This window comes from Pecten maximus, unplaced genomic scaffold (genome assembly GCF_902652985.1).
Source record: "Pecten maximus unplaced genomic scaffold, xPecMax1.1, whole genome shotgun sequence".
Classification (NCBI taxonomy): Eukaryota; Metazoa; Mollusca; class Bivalvia; order Pectinida; family Pectinidae; genus Pecten; species Pecten maximus.
In genome coordinates, this window is record NW_022980684.1 from 1 (window position 1) to 14,308 (window position 14,308).

Sequence of the window (14,308 nt, forward strand, 5' to 3'; positions counted from 1 at the left end):
CATGTACACAAATACTCCACAATCAGATTCAAAACCAACAAAACACCCCCCAATCAAAACCAAATACACATTGCTGCTACATAGTGTATATCTTATTCATCGTCACACTGAAACTAGAACAGTCAAATCCTCTGATCCTTAGAATTCACAAACATCCCAGATACCAGTAAATGATTATATTTACTTTCATTAAATAATTTAATTTTCATTTAAAACTCAAAACACAATTTAGAAAAAAAATCTATAATTAAAAACCTTGTCATCCTTGGATTTGTCATCTTTATCGTCACTACTCGTCTCATCGTCCGATTTATCGGCTTTAGTGGTTTCCTTTTCCGTGTTTGAGTTGGTGGATTCAGATTTATCTCCCTTTGATAAGAGATTTAAGGAGAAGAATATGTTAGTTAAAGCATGCAATGGTGTTCCAAATACCAATAAAAAAAAGATGAAAAAATGGTATATTTCTTCTTTCTGTTGCCATGGGAACACCTATCACCTCCAACTTACCTCCGTACTGGGATCTGAATCCTCAACTTTGGTCTCTTTGTCAGCACTTGATCCAAATAATCCACCCAGAGTACTGCCTATCTCTGTTGACAGACACAAAATCTTGTAATTTATCATACATAAAAGGAAAGAAAAATAAATCCTGTAAACGTGGAAATTTACGCGAGGGGGAAATTTACGCTAATTACACAGTCCTTTTGATCGCGAAAATTTCCCCACGCGTATTATTTTGACATCAATTTGCATAATCTCGAACTACAAACGAAGGTGGATCAATTGCGAAAATTACCCCAATGGGTGTAGTTTACATATCAAAATCGCGAAATTAACCACATTTACAGTAAGCCATATAAAAACATGCGGAGGTGAATTACCATGATAAGGCCATTATTTCTGGCAAAGAAATATAAAAAAATGTAATTTCTGGATGAATTTAGATACATAATTCAGATATTATATCTTATTGACAGAAAAGTTGTTTTAATCTTTTAAATCATTTAAATCCTGCTCTTCGTTTATGACCAGACTGGCAGAGGGTATTTCAAAGAATTGTAGGATCTTTATTGATTCTCTAGGATGTTGATTTATTTTCTCTACACGTATCATCTCTCATACAAATGAAATTGTATAATTTTATGCGATGGTGAACATGTGAGGTAATGTTGAGAAGTATGTTTACATTCAATGTTTGTTAGATTGATCTATCTTAACAATGTGAGCATTACGTATACAAAGATGATGCATGCTAGCATGTACAATTTGTGTTTTATTTCTACAGAGCTCGACTCTGCATGGAAAGCAGTGATCTATCTATCCTGTAATGTGAGGGCTAACCTCCAATCTTCATTTATCAGTCTCTCAGAAGTCTCAAAGATTCTCTAAATCAAGTCAAATAATTATGTAGGTTTTACTTCTCGTTTCAGCCCCCAATGGAGACTAGACATTTAAACCATTAATAATCTGGACCAAATTTGTTAAAAAAATCATTAATCCTTTCTGGACAGATTTCATTTTTAAAAGGAAACGTTGACAAACATTTAGTTATAATTTTAAATGGCTAAGCCTTCCTGTATACTTACTGGACCATGTGGATTCCTCCTCGGCAGGACCCTGTCTCTCAAACACAACCTCAGCCTACAATTTAAACGTGTGTTTTTCATTACAAACAAATATGTCACATTTATTTTTATCTATATGTTTAATACTGAGTGGTGTAACTTTATCAGAAAACATCAAATTGTTTTTTAAAAGAGATTTAAATTTATTTTTTAAACATCAACATTAATTGCAAATTAACAAGTTACCAGGCTAAAGACAACAAGAGGCCCATGGGCCTTAACGGTCATCTGACAAACACTTACACTTACAGCAGGGACACACACCCCAATCCAGCATTATTACCATAAATTATTTATCGCAGCCAGTTATGTTTTAGATCAAATTTGGTTTTTATCCATTTAGCTTGTCCAGGAAGAGCAGCATCATAAAGCAAAATTTTAGCCAAGTTCCCATTTTTGGGGCATGCCCCTCTGTCCCAATGGGTCAGACAAGACTCATTTATATCAATTAGGATTGCCTTTCCCCAATGATGTTTCATACTAAATATGGTTGTAATCAATTAAGGTATTAAGGAGGAATTGCATTTTTAAGAAATGTTTAACCCAAGCACTCCTTTTGCCCCATCTTTTTTTCCCCAGGGGTCAAACCTGTCTCATTAAAAAATATGATTGCCATCACCTAATATGTTTCACATCAAATTTGGTTGTAATGCACCAAAAGGTTAGGGAGGATTAGGATTTAACAGCAAATATTCACCAAAGTTCCCATTTTGGGGCCCTGCCCCTCAGGCCCCAGGGGTCACACTAGCCTCGTTTATATAAAATATGACCATCCTTCCCAAAGGATGTTTCACACCATATTTCGTATTAATCCACCCAAGGGTTAGAGAGAAGTAGATTTATAGCAAAAATTCACCAAAGTTCCCCTTTTGGGGCCCCGCCCCTCTGGCCCTAGGGGTCAAACCAGCCTCATTTATATAAAATATGATTGTCCTCCTCCAATGATGTTTCACACCAAATTTGGTAATAATTCACTATGGGTGTTAGGAGGAATAGGATTTTATAGCAAAACTTCATCAAAGTTCCCCTTTTGGGGCCCCGCCCCTCTGGCCCCAGGGGCCACACCAGCCTCATTTATATAAAATATGACCACCCTCCACCAATGATGTTTCACACAATATCTGGTTGAAATCCACCAAAGGGTTAAGGACGAGTAGGATTTTATAGCAAAATTTCATCAAAGTTCCCTTTTTTGGGCCCGTCACTCTGGCCCCAGGGCTCACACCAGCCTCATTTATATAAAATATGACCACCATCCCCCAATGATGTTTCACAACATATCTGGTTGAAATCTACTAAAGGGTTAAGGAGGAGTAGGATTTTATAGCAAAATTTCATCAAAGTTCCCCATTTGGGGCCCCACCCCTCAGGCCCCAGGGGTCACACTAGCCTCATTTATATAAAATATGACCTCCCTCCCCAAATGATGTTTCACAACATATCTGGTTGAAATCCACTAAAGGGTTAAGGAGGAGTAGGATTTTATAGCAAAATTTCATCAAAGTTCCCCTTTTGGGGCCCGCCCCTCAGGCCCCAGGGGTCACACCAACTTCATTTATATACAAGAGATCCCAGAGGGATCTTGGCGCCCACCATTGAATGTTCTTCATAGGTTCCATGTCAGATTGATCTTTTCTCTACTTTTCTCTTCTTCTAAGTCTTACTAGTCTGTGTAAATTCAGAAGAAACCTCTAGTACTTTTCAAACAAGGGAAACCTATATATGAAATTTAAGATTTAGGCACCAAGGGGAACCTATATATGGAATTTGAGAAAGATTCCTTCAGTACTTTCTGAGAAATAGCGGTAACAAACTTCAATTGTCAAAATCCAAGATGGCTGCCTGTCGGCCATGTTGTTTTCTGATTGGTCTCAAAATGCAATATGCATAACTAGGCACCAAGGGGAACCTACATATGAAATTTGAGAATGATCCCTTCAGTACTTTCTCAGAAATAGCGATAACAAACTTCAATGGTCAAAATCCAAGATGGCTGCCTGTCGGCCATGTTGTTTTCCGATCGGTCCCAAAATGCAATATGCATAACTCGGCACCAAGGGGAACCTACATATGAAATTTAAGAAAGATCCCTTCAGTACTTTCTCAGAAATAGCGATAACAAACTTCAATGGTCAAAATCCAAGATGGCTGCCTGTCGGCCATGTTGTTTTCCGATCGGTCCCAAAATGCAATATGCATAACTAGGCACCAAGAGGAACCTACATATGAAATTTGAGAAAGATCCCTTCAGTACTTTCTCAGAAATAGCGATAACAAACTTCAATGGTCAAAATCCAAGATGGCTGCCTGTCGGCCATCTTGTTTTTCGATCGGTCCCAACATGCAATATGCATAACTAGGCACCAAGGGGAACCTACATATGAAATTTGAGAAAGATCCCTTCAGTATTTTCTCAGAAATAGCGATAACAAACTTCAATTGTCAAAATCCAAGATGGCTGCCTGTCGGCCATGTTGTTTTTCGATCGGTCCCAAAATGCAATATGCATAACTAGGCACCAAGGGGAACCTACATATGAAGTTTGAGAAAGATCTCTTTAGTACTTTCTGAGGATTAGCGATAACAAGAATTGTTTACGGACGGACGGAGGGACGGACGGACGGAGGGACGGACGGAGGGACGGACGGACGGACGGACGGACGACGGACCACGGACGCAGGGCGATTTGAATAGCCCACCATCTGATGATGGTGGGCTAAAAATATGACCGCCCTCCCCAAATGATGTTTCACAACATATCTGGTTGAAATCCACTAAAGGGTTAAGGAGGAGTAGGATTTTATAGCAAAATTTCATCAAAGTTCCCCTTTTGGGGCCCCGCCCCTCAGGCCCTAGTGGTCACACCAGCCTCATTTATATAAAATATGACCGCCCTCCCCAAATGATGTTTCACAACATATCTGGTTGAAATCCACTAAAGGGTTAAGGAGGAGTAGGATTTTATAGCAAAATTTCATCAAAGTTCCCCTTTTGGGGCCCCGCCCCTCAGGCCCCAGGGGTCACACCAACTTCATTTATATACAAGAGATCCCAGAGGGATCTTGGCGCCCACCATTGAATGATCTTTATAGGTTCCATGTCAGATTGATCTTTTCTCTACTTTTCCCTTCCTCTAAGTCTTACTAATCTGTGTAAATTCAGAAACAGCCCTCTAGGACTTTTCAAACAAGGGTAACCTATATATAAAATTTAAGATTTGGCGATAATGGCTGTCTGTTGTTTTCGGATTGGTCCCAAAATGCAACACCAGGGACCAAGGGGAACCTACATATGAAATTTTCAGAAAGATCCCTTCAGTACCTTCTGTAAAATAGCGATAACAAACTTCAATTGTCAAAATACAAGATGGCTGCCTGTCAGGCAGGTTGTTTTCTGACTGGTCTCAAAATGCAATATGCATAACTAGGCACAGAGGGCAACCTACAAATGAAATTTCAGAAAGATCCCTTCAGCAATTTCTGAGAAATAGCGATAACAAACTTCAATTGTCAAAATCCAAGATGGCTGCCTGTCGGCCATGTTGTTTTCCGATTGGTCTCAAAATGCAATATGCATAACTAGGCACCAAGGGGAACCTACATATGAAATTTGAGAAAGATCTCTTCAGTACTTTCTCAGAAATAGCGATAACAATCTTAAATTGTCAAAATCCAAGATGGCTGCCTGTCGGCCATGTTGTCTTCCGATTGGTCTCAAAATGCAATATGCATAACTAGGCACCAAGGGGAGCCTACATATGAAATTTGAGAAAGATCCCTTCAGTACTTTCTCAGAAATAGCGATAACAAACTTGAATTATCAAAATCCAAGATGGCTGCCTGTCGGCCATGTTGTCTTCCGATTGGTCTCAAAATGCAATATGCATAACTAAGTACCAAGGGGAGCCTACATATGAAATCTGAGAAAGATCCCTTCAGTACTTTCTCAGAAATAGCAATAACAAACTTCAATTATCAAAATACAAGATGGCTGCCTGTCGGCCATGTTGTCTTCCGATTGGTCTCAAAATGCAATATGCATAACTAAGTACCAAGGGGAGCCTACATATGAAATCTGAGAAAGATCCCTTCAGTACTTTTTCAGAAATAGCGATAACAAACTTCAATTATCAAAATCCAAGATGGCTGCCTGTCGGCCATGTTGTTTTCCGATTGGTCTCAAAATGCAATATGCATAACTAGGCACCAAGTGGAACCTACATATGAAATTTGAGAAAGATCCCTTCAGTACTTTCTGAAAAATAGCGATAACAAACTTCTATTATCACAATCCAAGATGGCTGCCTGTCGGCCATGTTGTTTTCTGATTGGTCTCAAAATGCAATATGCATAACTAGGCACCAAGGGGAGCCTACATATGAAATTTGAGAAAGATCCCTTCAGTACTTTCTCAGAAATAGCGATAACAAACTTCAATTATCAAAATCCAAGATGGCTGCCTGTCGGCCATGTTGTTTTCCGATTGGTCTCAAAATGCAATATGCATAACTAGGCACCAAGGGGAGCCTACATATGAAATTTGAGAAAGATCCCTTCAGTACTTTCTCAGAAATAGCGATAACAAACTTGAATTATCAAAATCCAAGATGGCTGCCTGTCGGCCATGTTGTCTTCCGATTGGTCTCAAAATGCAATATGCATAACTAAGTACCAAGGGGAGCCTACATATGAAATCTGAGAAAGATCCCTTCAGTACTTTCTCAGAAATAGCAATAACAAACTTCAATTATCAAAATACAAGATGGCTGCCTGTCGGCCATGTTGTCTTCCGATTGGTCTCAAAATGCAATGTGCATAACTAAGTACCAAGGGGAGCCTACATATGAAATCTGAGAAAGATCCCTTCAGTACTTTTTCAGAAATAGCGATAACAAACTTCAATTATCAAAATCCAAGATGGCTGCCTGTCGGCCATGTTGTTTTCCGATTGGTCTCAAAATGCAATATGCATAACTAGGCACCAAGTGGAACCTAGATATGAAATTTGAGAAAGATCCCTTCAGTACTTTCTGAAAAATAGCGATAACAAACTTCTATTATCAAAATCCAAGATGGCTGCCTGTCGGCCATGTTGTTTTCCGATTGGTCTCAAAATGCAATATGCATAACTAGGCACCAAGGGGAGCCTACATATGAAATTTGAGAAAGATCCCTTCAGTACTTTCTGAGAAATAGCGATAACAAACTTCAATTGTCAAAATCCAAGATGGCTGCCTGTCGGCCATGTTGTTTTCCGATTGGTCTCAAAATGCAATATGCATAACTAGGCACCAAGGGGAACTTACATATGAAATTCGAGAAAGATCCCTTCAGCACTTTCGGAGGATTAGCGATAACAAGAATTGTTTACGGACGGACGGACGGACGGACGGAGGGACGGACGGACGGACGGAGGGACGGACCACGGACCACGGACGCAGGGCGATTTGAATAGCCCACCATCTGATGATGGTGGGCTAAAAATATGACCGCCCTCCCCCAATGATGTTTCACACCAAATTTAGTTGTAATCCACCCAAGGGTAAAGGAGGAGTAGGATTTTATAGCAATATTCACCTAAGTTCCCTTTTTGGGGCCCCGCCCTTCTGGCCCCAGGGGTCAGACCAGCCTCATTTATATAAAATATGATTGCCCTCCCCCAATGATGCTTCAAACCAAATTTGGAAGTAATCCACCCAAGGGTTAAGGAGGAGTAGCGTTTTGAAAGAAAAAGTTTACGGACGGCGCACGGCGCACGGCGGACGACGACGGACGAAGCACGATGACTATAGGTCATCCTGACCCTTTGGGTCAGATGACCTAAAAATGATGTTACTCATTGATACAGTATCTTACCTTTTATATTAGATTTGTGAAGAGATGTTACTCATTGATACACTATCTCACCTTTATATTAGATTTGTGAAGAGATGTTACTCATTGATACACTATCTCACCTTTTATATTAGATTTGTGAAGAGATGTTACTCATTGATACACTATCTCACCTTTTATATTAGATTCATGAAGAAACACTGAATTTAATATCAAATGAATAAATAACAATGTTAACAAAACACAGCCCCTGGCACCTGCTCTCATGTCTAAATATAGTCCTAATCAATTCCTCCGCTGTGATGACCGTTACCTTGTCCATGTGGAGTATGCCACTCTCGTCCAGTCTGAAGTGAGCCTTGACCCCTTTACTCTCAGCATCCTGAGCGTGTTTACTGTAGGCTGCGTCCACACCGGTCACTGTGTAAGTGGTCAGTACAGGGCCAGCAATGGATCTGTAACACAAGGCAATACTGTTATACTCTCACAAGACAATACTGTTATACTCTCACAAGACAATACTGTTATACTCTCACAAGACAAAACTGTTATACTCTCACAAGACAATACTGTTATACTCTCACAAGACAATACTGTTATACTCTCACAAGGCAATACTGTTATACTCTCACAAGGCAATACTGTTATACTCTCACAAGGCAATACTGTAATACTCTCACAAGGCAATACTGTTATACTCTCACAAGGCAACACTGTTATACTCTCACAAGGCAATACTGTTATACCCTCACAAGGCAATACTCTCACAAGGCAATACTGTTATACTCTCACAAGACAATACTGTTATACTCTCACAAGACAATACTGTTATACTCTCACAAGGCAAAACTGTTATACTCTCACAAGGTAATACTGTTATACCCTCACAAGGCAAAACTGTTATACTCTCACAAGGCAAAACTGTTATACTCTCACAAGGTAATACTGTTATACCCTCACAAGGCAAAACTGTTATACTCTCACAAGGCAAAACTGTTATAATCTCACAAGGCAATACTGTTATACTCTCACAAGGTAATACTGTTATACTCTCACAAGGCAATACTGTTATACTCTCACAAGACAATACTGTTATACTCTCACAAGGCAATACTGTTATACTCTCACAAGGCAAAACTGTTATACTCTCAAAAGGCAACACTGTTATACTCTCACAAGCAAACAGTACTCTCACAAGACAATACTGTTATACTCTCACAAGGTAATACTGTTATACTCTCACAAGGTAAAACTGTTATACTCTCACAAGGCAATACTGTTATACTCTCACAAGGCAATACTGTTATACTCTCACAAGGCAATACTGTTATACTCTCACAAGGCAATACTGTTATACTCTCACAAGGCAAAACTGTTATACTCTCACAAGACAATACTGTTATACTCTCACAAGGCAATACTGTTATACTCTCACAAGACAATACTGTTATACTCTCACAAGGCAATACTGTTATACCCTCACAAGGCAATACTGTTATACCCTCACAAGGCAATACTGTTATACCCTCACAAGGCAATACTGTTATACTCTCACAAGACAATACTGTTATACTCTCACAAGACAATACTGTTATACTCTCACAAGACAATACTGTTATACTCTCACAAGGCAATACTGTTATACCCTCAGAAGGCAATACTCTCACAAGACAATACTGTTATACTCTCACAAGGCAATACTGTTATACTCTCACAAGACAATACTGTTATACTCTCACAAGGCAATACTGTTATACTCTCACAAGGCAATACTGTTATACCCTCACAAGGCAAAACTGTTATACTCTCACAAGGCAACACTGTTATACTCTCACAAGGCAACACTGTTATACTCTGACAAGACAATACTGTTATACTCTCACAAGGCAAAACTGTTATACTCTCACAAGGCAATACTGTTATACACTCACAAGGCAATACTGTTATACTCTCACAAGGCAATACTGTTATACACTCACAAGGCAATACTGTTATACCCTCACAAGGCAATACTGTTATACTCTCACAAGGCAATACTGTTATACTCTCACAAGGCAAAACTGTTATACTCTCACAAGGCAAAACTGTTATACTCTCACAAGGCAAAACTGTTATACCCTCACAAGGCAATACTGTTATACTCTCACAAGGCAATACTGTTATACTCTCACAAGGCAACACTGTTATACTCTCACAAGGCAAAACTGTTATACTCTCACAAGGCAAAACTGTTATACTCTCACAAGGCAAAACTGTTATACCCTCACAAGGCAATACTGTTATACTCTCACAAGGTAATACTGTTATACTCTCACAAGGTAAAACTGTTATACTCTCACAAGGCAATACTGTTATACTCTCACAAGGCAATACTGTTATACTCTCACAAGGCAATACTGTTATACTCTCACAAGGCAAAACTGTTATACTCTCACAAGGCAAAACTGTTATACTCTCACAAGACAAAACTGTTATACTCTCACAAGGCAAAACTGTTATACTCTCACAAGGTAATACTGTTATACTCTCACAAGGTAATACTGTTATACTCTCACAAGGCAAAACTGTTATACTCTCACAAGGCAATACTGTTATACTCTCACAAGGCAACACTGTTATACCCTCACAAGGCAATACTGTTATACTCTCACAAGGCAATACTGTTATACTCTCACAAGACAATACTGTTATACTCTCACAAGGTAAAACTGTTATACTCTCACAAGGCAATACTGTTATACCCTCACAAGGCAATACTGTTATACTCTCACAAGGCAATACTGTTATACTCTCACAAGGCAATACTGTTATACTCTCACAAGGCAACACTGTTATACCCTCACAAGGCAATACTGTTATACTCTCACAAGGCAATACTGTTATACTCTCACAAGACAAAACTGTTATACTCTCACAAGACAATACTGTTATACTCTCACAAGGCAATACTGTTATACTATCACAAGGCAACACTGTTATACTCTCACAAGGCAATACTGTTATACTCTCACAAGGCAATACTGTTATACTCTCACAAGGCAATACTGTTATACTCTCACAAGGCAAAACTGTTCTACTCTCACAAGGTAATACTGTTATACTCTCACAAGACAATACTGTTATACTCTCACAAGACAATACTGTTAAACTCTCACAAGGCAATACTGTTATACTCTCACAAGGCAAAACTGTTATACTCTCACAAGGTAATACTGTTATACTCTCACAAGGCAATACTGTTATACTCTCACAAGGCAATACGTTTTCACACATGATCGTGTTTTGGATGTAAAATTTGTAGTGATTGACGCGGTAGGTCAAACGCAAATCTTTCTGGTGACATTGGTATATGGTATGTACTGTGTCAGTTTCAATACTTTTTTTTTACATGAAGTTAGGAGGGGTACCATCACATGGCGGAGATACCGATCTTGACAATATTCCCAAACCCCTGATATCATAACATCATCAAGTAAACTTATCATATGAAAGATCCTCTGGACAAGGAGAGTTTTTCATACGTAATAGGAGAGGAAAAATACAGCCAGACCGGGGTTCGAACCTGTGACCTCCGAACACTAGCCAGATGCTCTACCAATTGAGCTACCTGGTCGGCGGCGTTCATCCCAGTCCAGTTCCGCTACATTCCCCCTCCTTCAGCAAAGTCTTTGACCCCCCAATTCTGCAAGACACACACGAGACCCTATACCACCTCCGTGGGTATTTAGTTAGGCGCAATATGTAATGATCTATTTTAGCCAGTCATGGACACATTTGTTTATAATTGGGATTGTGAATAATGACAATGCTTACTTGGCCTCCTCTTCTGACAGGAAGGACAGATCTGTATAAGTCACATTGAATGTGAAATCTGTGGTGTGTTTGTTGAAGGTCATGACCTTTTTCTGAGGAAATGGATTCATACGCCCAAATAAGGTTCTCTTCACGGTCTTGGGCTTCACCTCACTGTCGTCTTGTCCAACTGACTGCTTGGCAAACTCCACCTGAACAGAGGTCACAGGTCAAACACAGGCTAATAATGAGTTAGATATTGTAGAAATTAATGCCACAATCTCTTTCAATTTTGATTTTATTGAAAAGTAAAAACACATTATAAACCTTATATAGTAAAAACATATTATAAACCTTATATATATTTATTATTTTAAAACATTGTGAAACAAGCTACATATACCACTTTATACAAAACACTCTTAATTTCTAGAGTGTTACCTCAGCTTTTTTTTCAGTACATGATACAGTATAGATAACTTACAGATATAGGGAATATTGTGCCTTCCTTAATCCCAAACATCTTGACCTTGAAGCCTTTACCAAGGTGAGCAGCTTGATAAACAGCACCCAGAGCAGAAGCCTCATCACTGTTAATACTTTTACCAAGTTCCTGTCTGGAAACACAACAAAACTACAGTTAACAACACGTCACCAACGCAAGTACAGTCCACAACATGTCACCAACACAAGTACAGTCTATATTGGTATCTATCATTGTGTCAGAGTCTATATTGGTATCTATCATTGTGTCAGAGTATATATTGGTATCTATCATTGTGTCAGAGTATATATTGGTATCTATTATTGTATCAGAGTATATATTGGTATCTATTATTGTGTCAGAGTCTATATTGGTATTTCTATTATTGTGTCGAAGTCTATATTGGTATTTCCTATTATTGTGTCAGAGTCTATATTGGTATATATTATTGTGTCAGAGTCTATATTGGTATTCCTATTATTGTGTCAGAGTCTGTATTGGTATTTCCTATTATTGTGTCAGAGTCTATATTGGTATCTATCATTGTGTCAGAGTCTATATTGGTATCTATTATTGTGTCAGAGTCTATATTGGTATCTATCATTGTGTCAGAGTATATATTGGTATCTATCATTGTGTCAGAGTATATATTGGTATCTATTATTGTATCAGAGTATATATTGGTATCTATTATTGTGTCAGAGTCTATATTGGTATTTCTATTATTGTGTCGAAGTCTATATTGGTATTTCCTATTATTGTGTCAGAGTCTATATTGGTATATATTATTGTGTCAGAGTCTATATTGGTATTCCTATTATTGTGTCAGAGTCTGTATTGGTATTTCCTATTATTGTGTCAGAGTCTATATTGGTATTTCCTATTATTGTGTCAGTGTCTATATTGGTATTTCTATCATTGTGTCAGAGTCTATATTGGTATTTCCTATTATTGTGTCAGTGTCTATATTGGTATTTCTATCATTGTGTCGAGTCTATATTGGTATTTTATTATTGTGTCAGAGTCTATATTGGTATCTATTATTGAGAAAGAGTCTATATTGGTATCTATTATTGAGAAAGAGTCTATATTGGTATTTCTATTATTGTGTCAGAGTCTATATTGGTATATCTATCATTGTGTCAGAGTCTATATTGGTATTTCTATTATTGTGTCAGAGTCTATATTGGTATTTCCTATTATTGTATCAGAGTCTATATTGGTATTTCTATCATTGTGTCAGAGTCTATATTGGTATTTCTATTATTGTGTCAGAGTCTATATTGGTATTTCCTATTATTGTGTCAGAGTCTATATTGGTATTTCTATCATTGTGTCAGAGTCTATATTGGTATTTCTATTATTGTGTCAGAGTCTATATTGGTATTTCCTATTATTGTGTCAGAGTCTATATTGGTATCTATTATTGTGTCAGAGTCTATATTGGTATTTCCTATTATTGTATCAGAGTCTATATTGGTATTTCTATCATTGTGTCAGAGTCTATATTGGTATTTCTATTATTGTGTCAGAGTCTATATTGGTATTTCCTATTATTGTGTCAGAGTCTATATTGGTATCTATTATTGTGTCAGAGTCTATATTGGTATCTATTATTGTTTCAGAGTCTATATTGGTATTTCCTATTATCCTGCGGTAATCTTATACTGGTTTCCTGTATATTTACCGTCCGAGGAACTCGCTGAGTAGTGTCTGTACTTTCGGTGTCCTGGTCCCACCTCCAAACAAGATGATTTCTGTGATTTCTGGCTGAAAAAAAGACAGAAACTAGCTGGTTTAAATTTGGTTCTGGAAATTTAAGTTTAGGAACAAGATAACACACAACTGTGAAGCAAAGTAAAAAAGAATTTGTCAGGTGACCTACAAAAATAACAGGAATTTTCCGTATTTTGTAATGAATGGTTTTATGGGTATTGAGCCTAAGTCCACGGAATTAATCTCACTACTTACTAGTGTCACCTGCGACGTCTTCAAGGCCTCCTCAATAGGTTTGGTGACTCTCTCCATCAGGTCCGTTGTCATGCCTTCAAGCTCAGCCCGTGAAACCTTGACCCTGAAATCTTCGTTATCCAGGAGTCCCTCAACCTACCAAACACAAAACCATAGAATCACAATGGACTGTACAAAACTGAATCACAAGTCACAACAGGAACGGAGTACTTATCTCACAAATCTCAAGTCACACTTACTATCAGGACCATCAGATTACTTCTGGCAGACGGACAGACAGACAGACAGACAAGTCACATTTACTATTGGAACCATCAGATTACTTTTGGCAGACGGACGGACAGACAGACAAGTCAAATTTACTATTGGAACCATCAGATTACTTTTGGCAGACAGACAGACGGACAAGTCAAATTTACTATTGGAACAATCAAATTACTTTTGGCAGACGGACGGACAGACAGACAGACAAGTCAAATTTACTATCAGGACCATCAGATTACATTTGGCAGATGGACAGACAGACAGACAAGTCAAATTTACTATTGGAACCATCAGATTACATTTGGCAGACGGACAGACAGACAGACAGTAAAACTGGG

The 14,308-nt window shown here is 38.3% G+C and overlaps 1 protein-coding gene across 1 annotated transcript; it reads right to left on the reverse strand.

The window, feature by feature from the left end:
- Positions 1–213: 213 nt before the first annotated feature.
- On the reverse strand, positions 214–13,841 carry LOC117319621 (hypoxia up-regulated protein 1-like; the record flags this gene model as incomplete). Its single annotated transcript, XM_033874392.1, has 8 exons — positions 214–369; positions 508–590; positions 1,587–1,641; positions 7,773–7,914; positions 11,273–11,463; positions 11,736–11,868; positions 13,423–13,505; positions 13,707–13,841. Coding segments are annotated over 8 exons (963 nt in total), but the record flags the coding sequence as incomplete, so codon positions are not given.
- Positions 13,842–14,308: the final 467 nt, after the last annotated feature.